The sequence below is a fragment of the Solea solea genome, chromosome 2 (genome assembly GCF_958295425.1).
Source record: "Solea solea chromosome 2, fSolSol10.1, whole genome shotgun sequence".
NCBI lineage: Eukaryota > Metazoa > Chordata > Actinopteri > Pleuronectiformes > Soleidae > Solea > Solea solea.
The window spans coordinates 28,423,429-28,445,661 of record NC_081135.1 but is presented as its reverse complement, the minus strand read 5'-3'; the positions used below and the strand labels follow the sequence as shown (position 1 = coordinate 28,445,661).

General features: G+C 41.5%; 1 protein-coding gene across 1 annotated transcript; it reads right to left on the bottom strand.

Moving 5' to 3' along the window:
- Window positions 1-1,364: 1,364 nt before the first annotated feature.
- htr1fa (5-hydroxytryptamine (serotonin) receptor 1Fa) lies at window positions 1,365-19,751 on the bottom strand. The gene is made up of 3 exons (XM_058615497.1): window positions 19,616-19,751; window positions 4,217-4,339; window positions 1,365-3,842 (listed from the first exon to the last, which is right to left on the bottom strand). The coding sequence occupies exon 3, from the start codon at window positions 3,839-3,841 to the stop codon at window positions 2,651-2,653; it is 1,191 nt and encodes a 396-aa protein (XP_058471480.1). The 5' UTR covers window position 3,842; window positions 4,217-4,339; window positions 19,616-19,751; the 3' UTR covers window positions 1,365-2,650.
- Window positions 19,752-22,233: the final 2,482 nt, after the last annotated feature.

Below are 22,233 nucleotides of genomic sequence, written 5' to 3'. Positions count from 1 at the left end.
TTCAAAAACAGTGTCATTTTGATATGTCTCGACAACTGTTTCGACACTTCATGGAGGCATTAGCCCCATTTTTTGATTTGTTTCAAGAGGGTGCAAAAAAATAAGAAAAAAGATTTACCACCAACATTGAAAAACAAATGACTCCTAATCCAAAAATGTAAGCATCACCAGAACAACATACCTTAAAATTGGAATGGATGGACCTATTGAATGAACCAATATATTAGTATTGTACCACTGTGTATATATACCATAATTCTATGGATGAATGTTCATACTTTTATTTTATAAAAATTACATTCTAACAAGTAAAATTGAATCTATAATGTTAAACTTTACAGGCTCTGAGCCAAATCCACCAGGATGTCAAGAAAGGCCATGCGTCCCCTTTTCAGTCCTGTACCTTGTTATTGAGGAATTTGGGATGAACCTTCCCTCCAAGAACAGCACAGTCTCTTTAAGGCCAGAGAAAGAAGGCTTTGCCTGGTCTGTGCCTGGCATACAGTATCTGCATGGATGTTCCCTGGGGAGCGTTCGCTCACTTTTGCTGCAGTTGTAGTTTGTGTGCTTTGGAGACAGATTTGGCAGCGGCCCTTCAGAGCACAGTACGTTTGTGATGTAACAACTGCATGTACATGAACATTGCAGCTTGTACTGTAAGTTTTAGATGGGCTGAACATCCACAGACAGTTCTGTTCCTAGTATCTACGTTATACAGTATTTTACTGGAAATGGGATAAATAGTGAGTATAGGTTAGAATTAAAGGGGTATGCTTCTTCAGATTTTCCAAACGGACATGGCAACATGTGAATATAACCCTCTAAGCAGTTTCCTAAAACATATGATAAGCATGACTTACAATTGGCTTTGTTATGTGCGCTGGGTAAAGAACAAAATGTTCACTATCACAAAAATAGTGAATAATGTAGAGTGAATTTGACTTTGCCTTGATGGTCTCTCTCAGATTATTTATTTATTATATGTGATACAATGAGGACTTAGACATCAAAACAGTCTTTACAAATGAACAGCACTATTTTGCCACATTCATGGTTTTCTTTGTTGCGTCTGTGAAAGAAAGCTGTTCGATTAATTACGGCAACCAGCAAAGTCTGCAGTATTTCTGCTAGCCACAGGGAGGTGCCATCACACCAGACTGAGGTTTGTTCATTTAACAGCAGAATGTTAGCAGAGTGAAACTTAGATTAACACCATGTGATTTCAAAAGCCAATAACGCTTTCTGATTATCAATGGATTGTCTTTTTTGTTGATACTTACTCTCTCTACATGCACATAGCAAGTGTACTCATCTCAAACATCATATGATCAGTAGCAATGACTCGGAGAGCGGGGGGGTCATCGTTCAGATGTGGAATGTTTATTAGTGATGATTAAGACGGAAAGACAAAGAAACAGCATACAAATACTGGACATACTTTCAGAGATGTATGTAATACTGCACACCGTGTATACTCCTTAGCATACAGTACACCCTCTCAATTGACTCATCCATATTTTCATCAATTTATCATGTGCCCTCTTGGAGGCAGTAAAGAAACAGTATTTCTATTCCAAGTACTTGAGTGGGAGTAATGTAATGAGGATTTCTTCACCAGTGGTTTATCACAGCCATTAACCAAATGCTGGCTATAGTGTGGGAATTAGATGGGATGGCATGTCAATGGTAATGGTTTCAAGACAAATATAATTCAAACTTAAAAACTGAAAACATATTTAAAGGAACATAATGACTTGTGCAAAAATATCAATTTAAGAGGCTTCATAGAAACTGTAACCTTTACAACTTCTCCAACAATTAGATGCTTTTGTTCCGCGTGTTGTTTTTACATTTCGGGAAGTGTTACCAATGATATGATTTGGCCCCAGATGATAAAACATTTCCATCACACTTAAGGCATTCTATTATGGTGCCATCCATCTTTTTCAGTATTTATACTGTATGTTAATGTGAGGTTTATGAAAAGGAAGTGAAAACATACCACTTTTCAAATTGTCAAATCAATTATGTAAGAATCAGTGCCATTATTTTAGCTTCAACAATCAACCTTTTTTTTATTATTCTATAACGTATTTGTTGACATGGTTTGCAGTCATTAGCCAGTCAGATAGAAGTCACTCAACCCAACCCACAACATCATACGAAGAAAACTTTTGTGTGTTTTAATTCTGTGATATTTCACACACGTCCAGCCTGCAGATATAGAGGGGCGGACATTAGAAGGAAGAGACATAATAGACTGCACTCTTTAGACCTTTAAATAGAGCTGTTCACTAAATGCTGAGAACCCATATCTCCAAAAGGTCAGCAATGGCCTTTTTTCCAAACCCCAACTTGTCAGTGTCCCTTCACATTTGCACACCACTTAACATCAATGAGATCTCAGGCTGTTCTATTAATAGCAGGACCTGGATTTCAATGTGGAATTTAACTGCAAAGCTCATTTCTGAGCTAGTGCCATTAAGGTTGTTGAAATGCCTGGTGGAGTGTCTGAAAAGCAGAGTCAGTCCTTTCCTGTATGAGATTATTCTCTCTCAGGCCCATTATAGTCATTATTCTTTGACCACCAGCTATTTATCTGTACCCTCCCCTTTATGTGTTTACGTGTTGTCATGTACAAATGCGACCATCAGAGGTAATGGCTGCACCTTACTAGTCTTTGGAAAGCTTTTTTAAAGTCTTCATTAAAGATGGTGTAGATGAGGGGGTTGATCAGGGAGTTGAGATATCCCAGCCATGTCAGAAAGTCAGCCATCTCCATGGAAGTGCTGCACGAGCTGCAGGTGTTGACAATCACCTCTTTGACAAAAAATGGCAACCAACAGATGACAAAGGCTCCTATTATCAACCCCAGTGTGGAAGCTGCTTTGCGTTCACGTGAGCCAGAGATCCGAGGTCCTTGGTAAAACTGGCTCCGGCGTGATTCGCTCCGCGACTCATGCCGGCGCTTCTTGCAGTGAAAAGTCTTCACTGAGACACGCGCCCGTTCCCGTGGAGGTTCCTCAGTTGAAGGTTCAGAGATAGACTTTTCTGGTGGGTTTATGGGTTCTGGACTTTGAGGCTCCCCATCAGCGTCACCATCTCCAGCAGGGTACGATGAAGGGATCATGCTCCCATTGGTCATGCATGAGTGACGGCTGGCTCGGCTGGCCTCCCTGCGCATATAAAGGGTCTGAGCAGCCCGGTAGATTTTGTAGTAGAGGATGAGGATGAGCAGCAGGGGTATGTAAAATGCTCCAAGGGTAGAGTACAAGGTGAAGGCCATGTGATGGTGGATGATGATGCACTGGTCTTTGTGGTCCGCATCCCCACTGTAGTGCCGCCACAGAAGAGGGGGAAGTGAGATGAGTATGGACAAAAACCACACCACTGCTACCATTGCTCCAGCCCTGGCACCTGTGCGTTTGCGCGAATACTCCACTGCGTCAGTAATGGCCCTGTAACGGTCAATGGCAATTGTAGCAAGGTGTAGAATGGAGCATGTGCAACAGGTGATATCCACACTCAACCAGATGGTACACACCACCTGGCCCATGACCCATCGCTCTTTCTGGATGTACACAATACTGAAGGGCATGACCAGCACAGCCACCAGCAGGTCAGTCACTGCTAATGAGCAGATGAGGTAGTTGGCTGGATGGTGCAACTTGCGGGTCACTGCGATAGCGGTGATCACCAGACAGTTGAAGAATGTTGTCAGGATGGCGAGTACAGACAGGGTCAGTGTAAGCAGTGTCTTACTGGGAGGAAGCGTATCCAAAGAGTCATAACCACTGGTGCTTGTGGCAAACACCCCATCAGTGGAATTGAGGAAATCCATTCTGCAGTTAGAAGTTAAAGACAATTGTGCATTAGAATCTGAAACAAATGTTGGGAAATTGAGCTGTCAAAATGACTTATTTAGGAGACCATTTCTTGTGAAACTGTGTATATTGTTTGTTTGTTTTGATCAGTTCTTAATCTGACGCAGAATTTAAATAGTCACCTTTAAAGGGCTGCAAAATGTGTGCTGTTCTTTGGTGTCTTTGTGGTTTCTAATCCTCGCACATAAAACATGTCCAAGTGGATGAAAGAAAAGTTTGACTTCAAAATGTGCTTTTTAGTGATAACCTTATATGTGTTCAAGGTCTTATGGAAGGAAACGGCTGACAGAGCCACGACACTTTTTTCTTCACATTCGCACCCAAACGTTTACCTGACTTGGCTGTAGCTTTAGAATGGCTGCATCCAGTTGGTTCAGTGTGCAGCAGAGAGTCTGCTTTGATCTGACCTTCCTGCCAGCTCTGCCATCACATTACCCCCCGTCACTCACCAACACCTAGGAGAGAGACAGAACGAGAGATGGAGCGAGAGAGAGAGAGAAATTGCAAAAGAGGAGAAAGAGAAAGGAGACATGAAAAAAAAAATCCACCAAGGACAAGTATGGTTATACAACAGTAAAAATCACTGCAGATGCAGTTACAGTCATTGCTTTCATGTCTTACTTTATTTCACTTAATTCATGTAATGCCCCCCCCCATATCCATATAATTATCAGTTGATTGATTGATTAGTTTAAATTGAAATGCTCATGGCAGCTTTCATTCACTCGCATTGCATTACTTAGTATCCCGAAGACATGTGTGGGAGCTGTTGCTATAGAAACGCATGAACTACAGTAGTTTTACTTAATGTGTTGATGGCGCAGAGGCAGCCAAACTCTGACCATCAGGTCCCTAATGACATTGTTCAATCCCCAGATGGTAGCTCCAGAGGTAGGTGAGTACGTGAACAGTTCACTTAACCCTCAGACACGGCAAAGTGCCTGCTGATATAAATCAAGAGTGAATACTTCACTTAGTTATTAGCATTGGACCCTAGGTAATCATTATTCATAGTTAATTGTGCATTATAATGAAAAGCTCTCAGCGTCATTTGTAAAAAATCTAATGTGAAATTATTGTATTTGCACCAACATCATAATGTTGACCCTCTTATGTAATACGCAGGTGAAATTCAAGAGCAGTGCAGAGGCATATGATGTGTATTCATTCAAGGTGTGGGCACTGGTCATCCATTTGCCAGACTGATTCATTGTTTACTGTTTAATTCTTGTATTTTATTTCTAGTGTGTATGACACATTTACTGGCACAAACTGACCTATTTGGATTTCTACTGTGAAGTAAATCAATAAAAAAGCTATTTGTTTCTTTATATCTGTGATTCTAGCATTTAAGAAAAAAAAAAGTCCTGTTCTAATGTGTTCTCATGCAGTTCTATTCCTCTTCCCTTTTACTCTTGGATCAATATGGAAGAAAATGGTACTTAATATGCAGATTACTTTGCACAGATAGACAGATGATAATTACAGCTCCAGTCCTCTTGCGCTCTGTTACTGCGCCGACATATTCTCTGATGTGCATTTGAAAAACAGTTATTTTTGTCAATGTTTTGCAGAAATATATACAGTTCTGAGATATGGGTATGCATACAGTATATATGTATATGTACAGGGTGCACGTGCAGCATGCATTATGTCAGTGTGAGTTAATAGATAAGACAGGTTGTGTCGGCGTTTATATAGCACAAAGAAATAATCTGTTTTTGTCTTGAAATGCTCTAAAACATAGGCCAACTGCTCAAGGCCATCTGAAGATAAGCTCCAGTGAGTCAGGGGGAATCTGCTCTCGGCTTTATTCAGAACAAAACCCAAAGCCCACGTGTACATTTCCGTGAACTGGAAAAACAGCTTTATTCACTGAGCCACATTGTTTTTAAATTGCACAGCAAGTTGTGTTCCATGTAATGCGGTTGTCAATCTACTGTACATCTACAATATCGGCATATTTGTTTTGCACTGAATTAACGACAAACGTCAAATTCAAGGTTATCACATGCACGGTAGCAGATTAAAAAAAAAAAAAGGTGGCTAACAAAGCCGACAGAAAATCAAAAATATTTCAATATTTCCTAAGCTGTCAGAGAGGAGGATAGGTTTATTCTGTATGCAGGCAAACTTGACTCTATTTTCCAAACAATGTCAGTCCATCTTTCCCTCATCATACAAGAAGACTGCAGCTGCATGTGTAACGTGGAGTAGTACAATGTGTGAAACACAAACAGGCTGCTCCAGGAAGGACATCAAGCTGCCAAGTGTGGGCTTCTTATGTGTGTGAAGGAGGATAGTATGGAGCTAATTGTGTAAGTGACAACTCACATTGCTAAAAACAAACAAAAAAAAAACGACTATCAACTGTGGAGACAAGCACAAGTATGTTCATCTGTTTTCATCTGCTATCTATTTTATTTGCAAAAAAAACAAAACCCAAAAAGCTCCAAATGACACTTTCTAATAATAAAGTACTTTTTTGTCTTCTCTTACTGAGCAGAAAAAGCATTTTAAACTTAAGTGAATGTAAATGTGAATAATTCCAGCTTTCTGGTACAGAAAAGCACCCAACACTAAACAAAGGTAAGTGGGCTTAGATTAGACTTTATGACATCTGAGCAATGTTTTTTTGGTTTGTTTAAGTCACTGTGTAAGATTATTATTATTATTTTTTTTTTAAATATGACGTGCAGAGACCACAAACAAAAACGGAAAAAAAAAAAAGTGAACAAAATACTGTAGAGTGACACATTGAGTCATACCCATCTTGAAAGGGAGATATCGTGCCCATTGCCATGAGTGGGCTGATCGACTGTCATGTTCACTTATTGCAGCAGTCACTGGTTTAACTTACTGACCTATGTTCTTCTTTCAAGCTTGACTGGATCACTTCACGCACAAACATTAACCTCAACCATCTATTTTATCTACCTGCCGCATGCAGACGGATGTATTAACTGGTGAGATGCCCAGCGGGGACTAACTGATGGAACTAGCACTCGCTGACCGGGTCAAAACATGACAGGCAGATGTGATGCGTCCCCCTGTTTGTTTCCACTTACCTGGAGGTTTGTGGAAACAGGAACAGGACATCTTGCTCTCATCTTAAACACTGAGTAGGCTTATGTGTGAGGTTCTGTCAGTGTTTGCTCGTTTCTGTATGCTGTGCATTTGAAGGTGCTATGTATGTAAAGTATATGTAGGTTTCTGCTGCTGGATCGGGTTTCCTGCTGGGAGCTGCATTTGCCATGAGAGTTTCATTGTTGACAAGACAAGAGGATAGAATACGGTCTCTGGGCAATACGACTTCTTCATCATCTCATGCTACAGTGACTCACTATTACAGTACTCAAAGGATGGACTGGGGCTTTCTGGCATGCTGCGGTGCTGATTTCCATTGGCGAAGACAGCTGTTGACGAGCAAAGTCATTAAGTTTGAGGTAATTGACAAAGGCCGATGGCACCTTCAAAAGTGCCGGAAAAGGAGATGTTTCCTCACTGTATGGTAAATGGTTTGTATTTATATAGTGCTTTTCTAGTCTTGACGACCACTCGAAGCTGCACTACAGTTTTGCCATTCACTCACACCCATTCACCAAGCTGCCGGTACAGCTGCCAACGTGGCCTTAAGTGTCTTGCCCATCGGCATGTAGACGAACGCACAACCTTTGGGTCGAAAGACGACTTACTCTGACTTCAAAGCGAGCAATGCAAGACAAGGCAGATTCATCCATTCAAGTGTGTTTTACAGAAATGAAGCAAACCCAAAGAAACACCAGAAGAGAGAAAGTACAAAACAATCAGAACGGCGTAAAAGCTACAGGTTATGCATACAGGCACGGAGAAACATTTAAACATTAAAGCGGCCATAGCATGGTCCTATCTCACTTATATGTGAGATGTGGAGGTGTACTTACAAACATGAAGTCGTTTTTATGAAATCAAAAACGTCCCAGTCGCTACAAGCGAGCCGATGTAAATATCTCATCACTGAGGCTCTTGTCAGCCGCGCAGTTTCAGACCAAAACCACACCCGCAGAACACGGACTGTCTTGTGATTTGCCAGCCAACGAGAGCTTTCCCACTGTCTTGTGATTGGCCAGCCAATGAGCGCTTTCCTACTGATCACAGCTCTCAGATCCACAGCTCCCCCTCTGGAAAGGCAGATGCACCACTAGCAATTATCATAACATTGAGTAATGCCGTAATCCCTTACGCATTTGATCCGGAGTCTGACCCAGAGTCAGAAGACACTGTGTCAAGTGAAAGACTGCTGCAGAACGCCTGTAGCTTGGATAACGTTGTGGTTACCGAGATGATGAACACACCTGCAAAGAAAACATGAGCTTAGCGTGTAGCTTAGTCTGTAGCCGGCTATCGCTAATGCTAAAGGACAAAACAAGCACACATAGACAGTAATATACGTATTGTTGGCACTGCTCCTTCCTTTAGGTGAAGTTTGGTGCCGTGTCCTGCTTTATATTGCTACTTTCAACCATAGAAGAAGAAGAAGAACTACTCTCGTTGCTAGCTGCTGAGCGTATCGGTTGTACGGAGCTCAGCAGCTACAATGAGAGTAGTTCTTCTTCTTCTATGGTTGAAAGTATGTCACCGGATGTGCCTGGACTCTAGTGCCCGGACTACGAGGCGCTGCTGTTAGAGGAGTGGTGAAATTCGCCAGTGACGTAACTAGTCAACGGAAGTGCCGTTCCGCTTTGTAGCGCTCAGGAAAACAATCAAACCCTGCGCTCTCAGCAGTGGCTGAACTGGACTTTTAGGGCTTCATAAACGAGGTAATGACGCAGATACACACAAAAATGCAACGTTGATTGGCACTTCCGGGCTGTGGGATCTTTAAAGCGTTTGAAAACCAGCCTGACTTGGATACTAAGCTGTGTTTATGCTGAATGAAACTTAAGTAAATCTAAGACTCTCAGCTATGTTGCTCAGCATCTGTTCAGCACAGCAGTTATTCTGAAAAGGCATCTGTTGCTGTGTTTGTCCATCTCTTATATCACTTCTGCAGTCATTGTTTGTGTGAGATCTTTAAACTCAGCTCATCCAAGCTCTCAAGAATTTCATGATGTGTTGACTTCACTCCACACACACACACACACAGCTTAAACTGACCAAGCGGACATAGAAGGCAGACATAACGAAAACACCATGAATCACTTACTCATCGTAACTGGTGACTACACTGACACATGTCTCTGAATAGCTTGTGACACCACAATGTGGGAAAACAGCTTACATTGCTGACTCGTTGCCACATCTCTGCTGTTCGTACGGGGTTTAGTATTGCAGGGGGAAAGTGGTGGAGAGCTCATTTACAAATGCGAAATTTACATAAAGACGTGGACGTCACTGCTACATGTGAACTGAACGCGGATCAGAAAGCAAACAAAACGATCTGTCAAAGCAGAATTCAGTCTTGTCCTCTTCCAGATGATGACAGCAAGATTTCAATCACTGCTAAACTGACGGAGATCATTTTTTTCCCCTAGATGTGCCGTAGTAATGTATCAGGAATCGGGCATTAACAGAAAAGCAGACGCGTAACTGAGAATTGGGTATGCGGTCAGTGCACGGAGAGTGACCGTCGAGTTCATCAGCCCTGGGATCGAGTGGGTACAACGGGGTCGCTGAGCTTTGGTGGGGGGTTTCGGGATGAGCGGACGGGGGGGAAACACACCTGGGTGTGGACGTAGCCCAGACAAGAGCTGAGTGGGAGAGATGTTACCTTATGACTTTCTGTTGTGCACTTAAAATGACCTGAAAATTCTATTAGTGACTGTTCTGCTACTGGCTGTTAAGGTTACAGAGAACTTCGAAAGACTTGTCGACTCGACTTTATTGACAGATAAGTCGATCTGAAAAATGACAAGTCGTTAATGCCCTAATAGGGAACATTGAATCGGGCTGCAGACGTGCAGTCAGACCTTATAATCAGCATCTGTCGCCATTCTGACACGAGATGACAGTGACAGCTAATGTTCCTAATGGCTTAATGGCTCATCACCAGTACAGGTAGAGCTGGGTAATATGGCCAAAAAGGTTCTCACAGGGAAACATAAAATCTAATCAGTCAATGTCATGAGTTTTCTCGCTGGGTGTCATATATACAACATATGTGCAGTATATAATAATTGGTATTCCTTTGTCACCCTGCCCTATAGTAATTCAACTACAATTTAGTAGTTTGTAAGTTAAATATTTTAACATTCCCAAAACAGCTTACACGTTCCCTTATTAGACATTATAATAAGGGAAAGAATAAGTCCATTAAAGCATTAGTCTAGTGAGCAAGGAATTACAGAGATTCTCCCATTTTAATCCACATCTACAAAACAGGTGTGATACTAAAAGCTCTGGTTTAGTTTGTGAGTTTGAAACGTTTGGGTGACCATTCGAGGTGACTGACATCAACAGCTTTTTGAATGCATTTTTTTCTTCCCAATGGATCGAGTTCCTTTGAAGGCAGCATGACTGGTATTGTGTTTGGTTTGCAGTCTTTAATGAGGAAAGTACTGCATCGAAGCACATAATCATTAAACATTCTGATCCACACTTTACCTGGATTAAAACACAGAGCTCTACATGTCTAGGGGCTGCAAAACAAAACCCAAACCCCTGTGCCTGTGGGAGATGGTAGCGTTCTCTCCACAGTATTGTGTTATGACTGGAGAACGGTCTGTCTCTGCTCACATTATTGTTCTCTCTTGACTCTTGACTGTGTGATTGCAGGATTCTTATACTTTTCAGAGATTTCTCACTCAGATATCCTTGTTTTCCCTTAGTGGAGGGGATTTTGAAAGGAAGGTGAAGGGGGGAGCCGAGTGCTGCCTGAAATAGGTGCCGATTGGCAGGCTTAAATGTGCGCTCTACATCTGGCTGGGATGCACTGTGCTCACAAAGATGAAAAAGTAATTCACTATCTCTCTACATCAGTGAACATCCTGACAACAGCTCGGTCCCAGCAATCCTACGTCCTCATCTAAATAACCTGGTCTCTCAGGGAAACAGCTGAAAGCATCTTAAACAGTATTTTATATAGCTGAGTATATTATTGCATATACAGATAGACTTTTAGATTTGCTTATGAAGTAAACAAATCTAAATACCAGACAACTAAAACTCAAAACTATTGCTTATTGGTTGTGCATTTTGAAAAGTACATGCTATACTGACAAATACTGACAATTTTTTACAAATGAAGGCACTCTGAAGTAGACAGTCCCTGCCAGTTTCACTCGTCGGGCATCGTTACTTCATGTCTCCTCGTGGTGGCACTGCTCAAATGAATGAGGGAAACTTGGGTGGAAGAGGGAATTTACAGCGGAGAAAGCTACGTGAAGAGACGCCCCATCCAGGTTCAATGCACTTTGTTCTCTAAGACGTGATTAAACAGAGAAATACTGCACTTTTAACTTTTCACAGACGTTTTCTTCAGTTCGACAGATATCGTAACGTTTATCAGTTGTATCGTGATATTATTGGTATCGTGGCCCATGTATCGTATTGTGAGGTACTCTGTGATTCCCAACCCTAATTTAGCACATTTGTACAAGTTTCTCTTTCTCACACATATTTTATTAATTCATACGTCTTTAAAATGTTCTCTGACAAAAGCCGCTGCTTCCATTAAGGAAATTTGTCAATAATTAATTTGAGCAAGCAAAGTTGGAGCAGGAATACATTTGCAAAAAATGATCTACAAATCGAGTAAATCCAGAACAGGTGAATTAAATGTACCGTGGGTATCCTTGTTTTTTTTTCGTGTCATGCTGCTGATGTACATTTTACCTAATTCATGTTTACTTACGTCAACAGTGAAGGGTGTAATTCTTTACACAGACAACATACATGCATACAAATGTGTGTGTAATCAGGTGTTCAATCGAGCTTGACAGCCCATAGCTTTTGTTTGTGAGATAATCTGGGTTTTTCTGACACATGTTCTGCGTTGTACTTCATTTACGTCAAAGAAATGTGTCAATTGCCAACAGTAATTGTCACGAAAATGCTGAAACCATAGAGAACCATATGGTGATATAAATTAATTAAAGATACCTATTTAAATATTTAAAATGCGATGTTTGATGTTATTATTGGCATGCTACCAACATGTTACAGCTAATCGTGTCGCTTAAGTGGAAACAACTAAGTTGTGTCACCAAATATTTTGGCAAAACATGCAGTCAAATCCAAATCTAGCAAGCAGAGACACGTTATGTTTCATTAGGAGTTTTGTTTCCTGGTAAATGGATATGCTTAGTCTTTAATGGAGTCGTGACTCCGATTTCAGCATCATTTTTTGTGAAATTTAAAAAGTCAATGTCAGAAAACAATTAGCAATCAGTTTACTCAATCTAAAATAACATAAACAACCCCCATCGTGCACTCATGTAGACATAATCAGCCACATAATTTAAATTAACGTGCACCTCATGCATAGTTCCTTAAACCTACAGGAGCTAATAGCCACTGCCTTTGGTCACTTATTTCCACAAGAGCTGCCCTGTAATGAGGGCACCTTAGTGTAAATGGTAATAACATTGAACCAGGTGGCTACATTTGTTGTCATTTGTATAAAAATGTAAATTAAATTGTTTCTTCTCTCAACTGAAGCAGATGAATGATTAGAACCTGCAAGGTGAGTCTACAACAACAAACACTCTTAAGAATGATTTTTGTTACAACTCCAGGGGTTGACCAAATCACAAATTACCAATCTGATTACAGCTTTCTGGCTTCCAGAGCTCATTTCCAGCAGGTATTAAGCTCTGGAACAAACTCTGAGTCCATTAGTCTTCGCTCGCCTCATCACAAGCTCTGCCCGCAGCAGATGCACTGAAAATGTTTGGATGATGAAATGTTAGATGAAAAGCCCCTGTCAGCTGGGGTGAGGGGTTCGGAAGTGGAAGGTATTTGCCCGGCACCACATTACGGCAGTATGCATGGATTCATAATGCAGAGAAGCATACGTTGCTAATTTGTTTAAAATGTGACCGCTGAATTAGACAACTATTTTGTTAAAACTGATTTCACAGCATAATGGCGAAAGAAATCACTATCCACATTTATATTTGTTCCCTAGAAGCCTTGGGAGTAATTATAAATAAGTAATAAGAGAAAGTCAGTCAATGGATGTTTCTTGTGAATGCAACATCGACCAATCCAGCCCTTTCTGATCAGAAGCTTAATTTTCCAGTTATTGAATGATGTCAGATAGCAATCTTACAGAATATCACAGATTTAACAATGCTTATTAAATTCCAATTTATTTCATAATTGATTATATCCAATAGCTTCTCTTCTTAATCGAACCTTAGCCAACGTCTGTAAACCCTTGTGTCTTGGATTTTCTGTCAATGATGTGTGAGTTCTCACAACTTCACAGCATAGATAGTCTTTTGCAGTTGTGCACATTACAAGAAGTTCTCAGAGCGTAATTCACAAACACATATGACTAATGAATACACCAGAGCAACATTATCCTGTCAGCATCTACAACCCTCCCACACAGTACAAAGTTAACAGCTACAAAAGTACCTGGGATGAAGTCACTGCACATTCTGATGAGATAAGTAACGGACAAGTGCTGTACTATCAAGTATATCTCTTTTTTTTTCTCCCCCAAAGTAAATGTGACTCAGTTAATGGAATAACATTGGGTTCTTCACTTTCATCATCAGATAATCTACTCCTCTTTTACAGTTCTCAATTGTCAAATTGACAAAATCCCCAACACGATATTAGTTACTTGAAACTACAGCATGCACAGGGAATTAAAAGACCTTTCAATTAGAAGTGGACCCACTGTGCAAGTTGTGCAGAGAAAGAGAGCGAGAGGAACAATGCTGCACATTCTGGGAGGATGCAAGATTGCACTCAGCCAGGGAAGATACAGGTGGTGTCATGATAAGGTCCTCACAGCACTGGCAGACATATTGGAGTGGGAGAGACAAAAAAAAAACCCCAATAGACCCATGAGGCACCAGCTACATCTATCCAGTTCATCAGGGCGGGGGAGACACTGTCTTCCTCAAAGAACGTGAAAGGCCTCCTGAAGAAGGCACGATCACGGGAGGTGAGGGTGGATCTGGGGAGGATGCTCAGGAAAGTGGGAAGACGGATGCGAAGAGGCTTCAAAGACCACAAAGTAACAGGACCTGGTCCATCAGTGCAGGGACACAGAGGATGCTAGGACTTTCAGGAAGGGAGAGGAAGATGGGGACGCACAGGCTGGAGGAGGCAGCAGAACGATGAGCTGGAAGCCAGGGGTAGATGGGCAGTGACTGGTCACCACGGCTGAAGGCGTTGTGGTTAAGGAATCGAAAACACCCAGTGAAGCTCGGTACCACCTCATGACATCTTCTCCTGGATGAAAGTTACGATCACTGATATGTGATTGGTAGTGAAGAATCTTCAGCAGATGCATTCAGCAGTGTCCACAACATTCATAGGGAATTAAAAGAGCTTATTTCCAACCTGAAGAGCAACAAGCTTCCAGGAAAGCCAATATAATATTCATATTAAAACCTTCTAACACAGCAGTGCAGAACTTTTTCGGAAGAAACGTTCAAGGCTGAACTTGCTACAATGTCCCCCTGAGCCCTCTCTTGATTCCCTATTCATCAAGCAACAGCCTAACAAATTAGCTTTGATCTATGAACTCATTCACACGTTCGCAATAATTAAGCATTCAGTGTTTTGCGTTCATAGCAAAAGACGCAGACACCACTACAAACACAAATGTAATCAAAGGTCCTCAAAGAGTCTTCCTTTGAGACTCTGAGCTAATATTTTTGGAAGAAAACATACAGTACAGACAGAAAATCAATGCAATTCCAAATCAATTGAAATCTTTCAAACCTTGACTTTGAAAGACGTCGGATTTATGATAATGCAATTATTTGGACATAGTGCACATACTACACGTCCTATTTTATTGATTATACATACAGGCACATGCTGCATTACATATGCAGAGTGAAGTATATGCATTACCCCGCTGATAAATCTATTCGCCAAATGTAGGGTTTGTTTTTTTTGCCACCTTTGTAACTTAGGTTTGAAGATGGCTGCGATAAACTGTCTGTGCCTCAGAAAGTGCAGAGAAACGCAGCCTTGAAGAGACAAATACTGAGTCCTGAGGGCAGCCACTTTGTGTGAGGTATTTGGTTCTGGCGCTTATCTATTATTGATAGATACATCGGAGCAAAACAGATGGAACTGCAGTTACAGGATGTAAATATTGAGACCAGTGTTTGTTTCTTTTAACAGCTTGGACATGTTAATCACATGGTGTTGGACACAGCTGACTGCTGTGGCACAGAGATTTGTTTTTCCTCGGCTCAGGCTGTGGCTACTTGGTGGATTTTATAATGTCACATGATTGCAGTTCCTCAGCCACAAATCCTTAAAAATGTTAATAAAAATGACTTAATGAGTAACTTACTGTTTACAAGACATAATGTATGGTTGAGGAGCTCTTTTTCTTTGTTGGTGATGTTTTTGTTTGGTATTCAAAAACCAAAAATCAGCCCTGTTTGACTTTCAGGTCTCTGTAGGATTAAACCAGACCCAGTCTGTGAACAGCATGGGTCTGGTTCCATCCTCAAGACGCAACTTGCATCTTAAGCCCGATGAACAATAGGCTACCACTTGTTTTGTGAAATGTGGGGGACATTGGAGCCCCTAGGTGTCGCTCTTAGGGTTTTGGGTCTTTTATTCATGAAGAGTCAATTTCACATAAAAGGCCGAAGGGAGAGAGAGACCATCTAGACACGGGCCACTATTAGATGTGCCTCAGTGATGGATGATCTCTTCAGGTCCACTTCAGCCCCTACAGGTTAGACAGGGTAACAGACTAATTCACCGTTACGTGGTGAGTTATTATATAATCCTAGAATTCATTTCTGCAAACAAGACAACAGCCATCAAATGGTCGTCCTCCATCTGTCTCATTCTGTTGCTATGTGTCTCTGTCACACACACAGAGGAGAATCCCTTTCGGCGGTGCTTGAATGTTTGTTTTATGCTGTCTTAGGTTTGAAGACCTCTCAAATGTGTTCAAGAAAAAAAAAACAAAAAACCCAACAACAATGAGATCTGTCTAGCATTCTCATACTTCTGGCAACTATCACTGGCATAATTTTGTTTTTTATTCTCCGCAGTCATGGACTGGTGAAAAATAATTTAAGAGTGGTTCCTAAAGGCAATGGGCCTTTTTTTTTGTTTTCAAACGTAGCAGACACACATTCTTATTGAATGCTCTTTACCTAACAGGCAGACAGTGAGGGTTAGAAAAGACCCTGCTCTTTTTAAATAAAGTAAACAAGTAGTAAATTTGATTGTTACTGAGGCTCCGCCATCTGTAACATGTCTCTGATGAGCTGTGAACTGTATCTGTCTGCAATTTTTTCCCTTTTTTGGTAGCCAGGGTTTAACCAGAGTGACACAAAAAGGCAAAATGACATAGGTTTTTCTTGGGGGGGGGAGGGGTTGTTTTTTTCCCCCCAGTGTACTTGAAGAGCTTTTTTATACTCACTGCATTTATCCTAATGAAATTATACAATAAAGTAAAGACAGCTCCGTCACAGGAAAGGACAAACAGATTTAAGAGTAGCAAGGGATCACGGGCAAAGGGAAAAAAAAAAATAAAAAATCCCATTCAATCAAAGCTCTCGACTTTGAAGTGGTGGTATTACTTGTCAGAATGTGTGGTGCAAATAGCTGCCGGCTGCAGTCTTACCTAAATCAGTGGTATGAAAACACAAACAGTCGGCTTAAGAAACAATAAACATTGAGCTGTTTTGGATTTGCCATACACCAACCACCTAAGCTACAGATATGAGAAACCTTCTGACATTTAAACAGATATGTATACGTATTTTTTCTACTTATGCCTGCCTCACTAAAGACCACCTGTCAGATCAACCACAGCCATCAGCACTGTCTTCCCTCTTTGTAAACATTGAACTTCCAATACAACGCCTCAGATCCCTGAGGCTATGAACAAAACAAATTTACCTGAGCACACCAGTCTGGCCCAGGGTCAAAGCAGATGTTAAATATCTAAAAGCAAACATGTCCACGGTGTTTTGTTTGCTCGTTGGCTGTCTAGGGTTGTAAGTTACCAAAGTATCCGTGGCATGCTGCTTCTCTCCCTCTCTCTCTCTCTCTCATATCCCTTTGGCATATTTTGCTATAAAACCTGCTGCCTGGTGTTCACTGAAGTCACGTCTCGCAACTTTTTCACCTTCCCATTTATTTGGAGATTGATGTAAAATGCACATTCAAAGTTGTGCGGATGCTTTTATCATTTATCACTTGGACTATGGTAATGCACTCGGCGAGAATTAGTGGAGAGGTTTTTTTTTGCGAATGCCTGATGTTTGTATCTGATTTTACCGTTTGGGTGAATCCATTTGTATATTTTGTTTTCCATTTGCCGTCACTAAATGGAAATAAACTTCACTCAGGAAAATGTTCTTCGCAAGACAAATTACCAACGTTGGAAAGGCAGTACATCTACCTCTGGTCTAATGTTTAATCATGTCTTTTTACAATTCTTTACAGCCAAGCATCTTACCTTAAATATATGTAGGTTTAATGGTCCACACCTAAAGCAAATCAGGTGCGTTTAGCATGACACAGTTACTGAAACATGAACCCGGTGTCAGAGTATATCATGAATACAAATGACGGAGTATCAGTATAGATAAATGTATGGTTGGTGCAACCTTAATATTAAAGCTGACTAGGCTGAGAGCACAGGATGAGTGACACTATATGCTTGCTGCTCCTTGGCCTCATATCATCACCAACCATGAGGTGTCCTTCATTTGACTCTGTCACTCATCACTGGGGTCCATTTTTTTCCTAGATAATTCTCTTGCTGTAATATAGAACCATAAGCCAAGTGTGGAGACCTCCTTTAACACTTCATGTCATTTAATGAAAGGGTTTCCGATGCTGCCCCATACTGCAAGGAAAATGCTGGCCTTAGAGTACATCAATTAAAAATCCTCCTTTTACTTATGACTGTGCAGTGAGGCGATGTGTGGACCAGCCCACAATCCTGACAATTACACACATATTTACATTCAGTGTCAGAGCTGAGTGTCAACGCAGACAAAGCTGTGCCCTTTAAGGTAGTGAAGTAAGGTGGAGGACGTTGGGTGCAGAAGAGTGTCCAGTGACAGACCAGCAATTACTATGTACTGTAAGCACAGGCTTTCTAAAGCTGTCAACCTGAGGCTAAAAGTCTTTTTAATGGTATACATGGAACCAGAACCATATCCTTCATAAGGTTTTAAGTGTGTAAGAATGAGTGATAGTGGTGAAACACCAGATTGTAACAAACCGAGGACTCCTCTGCTCAACCCTCCCTTTCGGAGTCAAGTGCATCAGGCAACTACTGTGGCCTTCGTATTCCAGAAAGGAAGTCATTCTTCTTCATTTTGGTCGTAAGTGTTCCCTTCAAAACCGTTGGGAAGGACATTGCCTTACATACAGTACACAAAAAAAGACTCATTCTACGGCCATGAAAACCAAAGGATCTTTATTCTTCCAATGAACCTGCAGTAAATGTTACACTGGACCTTTAATTGTAGTTTTAACCATACCATACAGTGCATTCCAAATATTCTTTTGTTACAATAAGGTTGCACATGGGCACAACAGTCAGATGTGTGTGTGTGTGTATGTTCAGTCATGCGAATGCAAAAAAAAGCCTGCAAATCATTCATCTCTGTGATTCCTTCATTGTCTATTCTTCATACCAACACAGTCAGGCAAAAAGAAACCACACACACACACACACACACTCACAAACACTTGAGATACAATGCTCTCCCTCCCTTCATAATTTCTACCACACACGCCCTCATTCTTCATCACACTCGACATGAAGCTGTGGCTCGGGCCACCACAGCTTCCGTCTGGTCACACACACACTGTCAATGCAGCAGAACTCATCCCCACCTGGATTCCAGCACATGTCCCCAGGAAACGTGTTGCTGACTTTTATGAAGCAAGATGTCACATCCCATCCATTGGGCAGGCAGACGCAGCCCATGGACATAATATTGGACATTCCTCAACACACACATGCAGCCACTGGTTACTCTTGGCTCACACACTGCTGACCCTCCAGAGGAGCGGGAATCTCCCTCATCACGACTCTTTTTCTGTGAGCCAGGTCTGCTCAGGATCCAGGCGATAGCCAGTCAATACAAGTCATTCTACACAAGCCACTCACAGCAGGTATACATCCACTCACCCCACACACACACACACACAGAGAGCCCCTCACTCCCACACCCTTAACATAATTAAAACCACCCCTTCATAGTGACCGTGCCTTGTATTTAAGAGGGAAAAATAATTATTTGCATGTTCATTCAAATGCACAGATTCAATCATTCAGCCCTGACTTTATCATTTAATATCAATGACAATAGTTATGTCCAGCACTCGTGTGGAGCTTTAACTGCCTATAGGTCTAAAATGCACCTTAATTAGGGTCTCTCTTTTTTTTCAAAAACCAATTAAGATGTCAACAGCTTATTTACGCCCATGTCAAGTAAAACCCAATTTCCACATACCCTGTGCAGCCTCTGTCTGGTCTAACTACTTCCAATATTCGGTTCACGGATTCATAACTGCATGTCACTCTCTATATACCTGCAAATAAATGCAGAAAATGAACTTACCCGGCGTCCGCCGCAGAGATGAGATGACAGAAGGAACCAGGCGCAGGGAGCGAGAGCGAGAGAGAAGGATATTACATTCCCCACTACAGCCAATTCACTCACAGCCCAGCGACGTTCGCACCGACACCCGCTTTCTGTATCGGCGAGAAAGGAGAGCGTGGTGGCGGCGGTGGGCGCGCGTACGGGAGCGCGCTTCCCTGGCCACAGACTGAGCTTTAGAGAGGTGCGTCAGTAAGGAGGCGGTGTGAAGAAAAGATAAGATAATAACAGCTCTCTCCAGTAATCACAGCTAATAAGGAGACAATGTTTTTTTCTGCCGCCAGCCAGCTGACTGTGGCATTATCTGTAAAACTTCATCAGATAAAAGTGTGTCCGCGCTTCACTTGTCATCTGTGCAATCATTGCGCATGGAAAAGTGTTTAAAAAGAGGGGGGGTTCTATAAGCAGCAGGTGTATATAGTAGCAGGCAATATGTGCATTGCAAACTACAGCAAACAAAAGTCACCATAGTCATCATAAAGAAATCTTTACTGCATGAGAGTTATGATTATGACTTTTAATTGGGGTTTATTTCTAAGGACATATACAGTAGGTTTGGGTGAGGGCCATCCAGTCATCCGTCTTTTAGCGCTTTATCCTCCACACATTAAGGTCGTGGGGGTCGCTGGTGCCAATCCCAGCTGACATAGGGCGAAAAGCAAGGGTACACCCTGGACAGGTCGCTATAGTCCATCACAGGGACACACATAGAGACAAACAACCATCAGATTAGAGTGTCCAGTTTGCCTAATCCCCAAATCTCCATGTTTTTGGACTACAGGAGGAAAGTGGAGAACCCAGAGAGAACCCATGCACACACAGGGAGAAGAAGCAAACTCTATGCAGAGAGGCTCAGGACTTTACCAGGAAGTCCTAAAAGAAGAAAAATCTAGAAAAGTCGCTGTGTTATTGTGGGAGGAAACATTATTAAAAAAAAAAGATTCGGAGGGACTCTTTAAGGGCACATATGAGTCAGTCTGAAGTTAGTGAAATGCTATACTCTAAAAACTACACTTGCCTCACATTAACAGTCACTTCACAGTTTCACAGTAACACGTTCACGTTGCGGAGAAGGTGTAAAACGTGTATAGGTTTCATGCAGAGGTGAGAGAAAAGGTTCATTTGAGAGTTGAAGCAAGTGTGAAGTTACCAGAAAATGCTTTTATGTAAAAAAAAACAAAAAATAAAAACAGCCAGATGATGTCGTTTGGGTAATACTTGGGGTTTGGATGATGGTCATAATTATAGGGTCTTGGAAAACACCGGTTATGAAATGAGCTGGCTCGTGATGTCTAGTTGGAGGTGTTGTGTTACATTCTCCCATCAATCTCGCCTCCCTCTGAGCGCCACAGCTCTCTCCGCTGTTTATTCGGCTGGGTGTTATGTAAATGTGTAGTCACTTTGTTTCCGCTCAGGAATCACCGACTGATGTTTAGATCCCCATTCAGGAGGGAGATTGGGGTTTGGTGAGCTGCGGCGATGAAATGTGGACAGTTGGATGTGATGTGTGGGCTCGTGCAGTCAAGACTGACAAGACAGATGCCCAAATCCAACATAAAAAAAAGACTGATTCATGGTGGGTTGGATAAAAAGATGGTGTGGTGAGCATCTGGTTATGTAACGCACTATTCTTTGAGACATGCTGCTGGATTTTCAAAAACCTGTGGAATATAGTTTGATTTAATAAACTAATATCTCAAGGCCAAAAAGGGAAATAAATGGGTAGGTTTTTCTGCAGTGCAGTCACACGCCTTGGTTGCAGTGATGAAGCAATATGACGTCTCCTGCCTACTATACAACACTTCAGTGAATCCCAAGCCCATATTAGTCACTGGGAACAAAATGGCCACGGCGACGCGACACAAATCCTCCGTTTAATTAAGTATCGACAGAGTTAAACTATTATACACCAGGATATAGAGTGACTCTTGGACAGATGTTCACTTTCCTCTTCCACGCTGACAACCTTAACGTGACACTGTATCGTGGAAATGGACTTTGTGTTTGTGAAAACAGCCAGAAGGAAAACTAAAACTAACTGAAGGTCTTTTTAGTCAAAACAAATGCCAACAGCTGCATGACAGCCTCACAACACCAGATTTTGTTTTTACAAATATGTATATTTTCTTAACATATTTAATATTGGCATTTTTTTATGAGCAGATGTTGCACTGGTGTATTGCATCCAAATTCCGTGGCAACGGTGTTGTGAACGTGCAATCAAAATTCTATCCTATTCTGTTCTATTGTAAAAATAAAATGGAACAAAAGGAAAAAGTCTGCCTCCCTGAAAAAAACATCTGCTGCAGTTGTTCTCGTTCTCTTCCTCGCTGAGGACAGTGGGTGGTAAGAGCTCTCGTGTTTCCTGGGAGAATCATGTTGAGTAACTCTAAGAAGACACAATACTTCAGAGGAGGATTTTTCTTCCGTCTCTGTGTCAAACGTGTCTTTAAGAAATGCTGGGAGCTCCGTGGAGTCCCAAATCAGTTTGACCGAAATGTTGTTTTTTTTTTTATCACATCACAAAAACAACCATTTATAATCCTGTGTAAAACAAAAAAAATCAAAGTGTGTAAGTG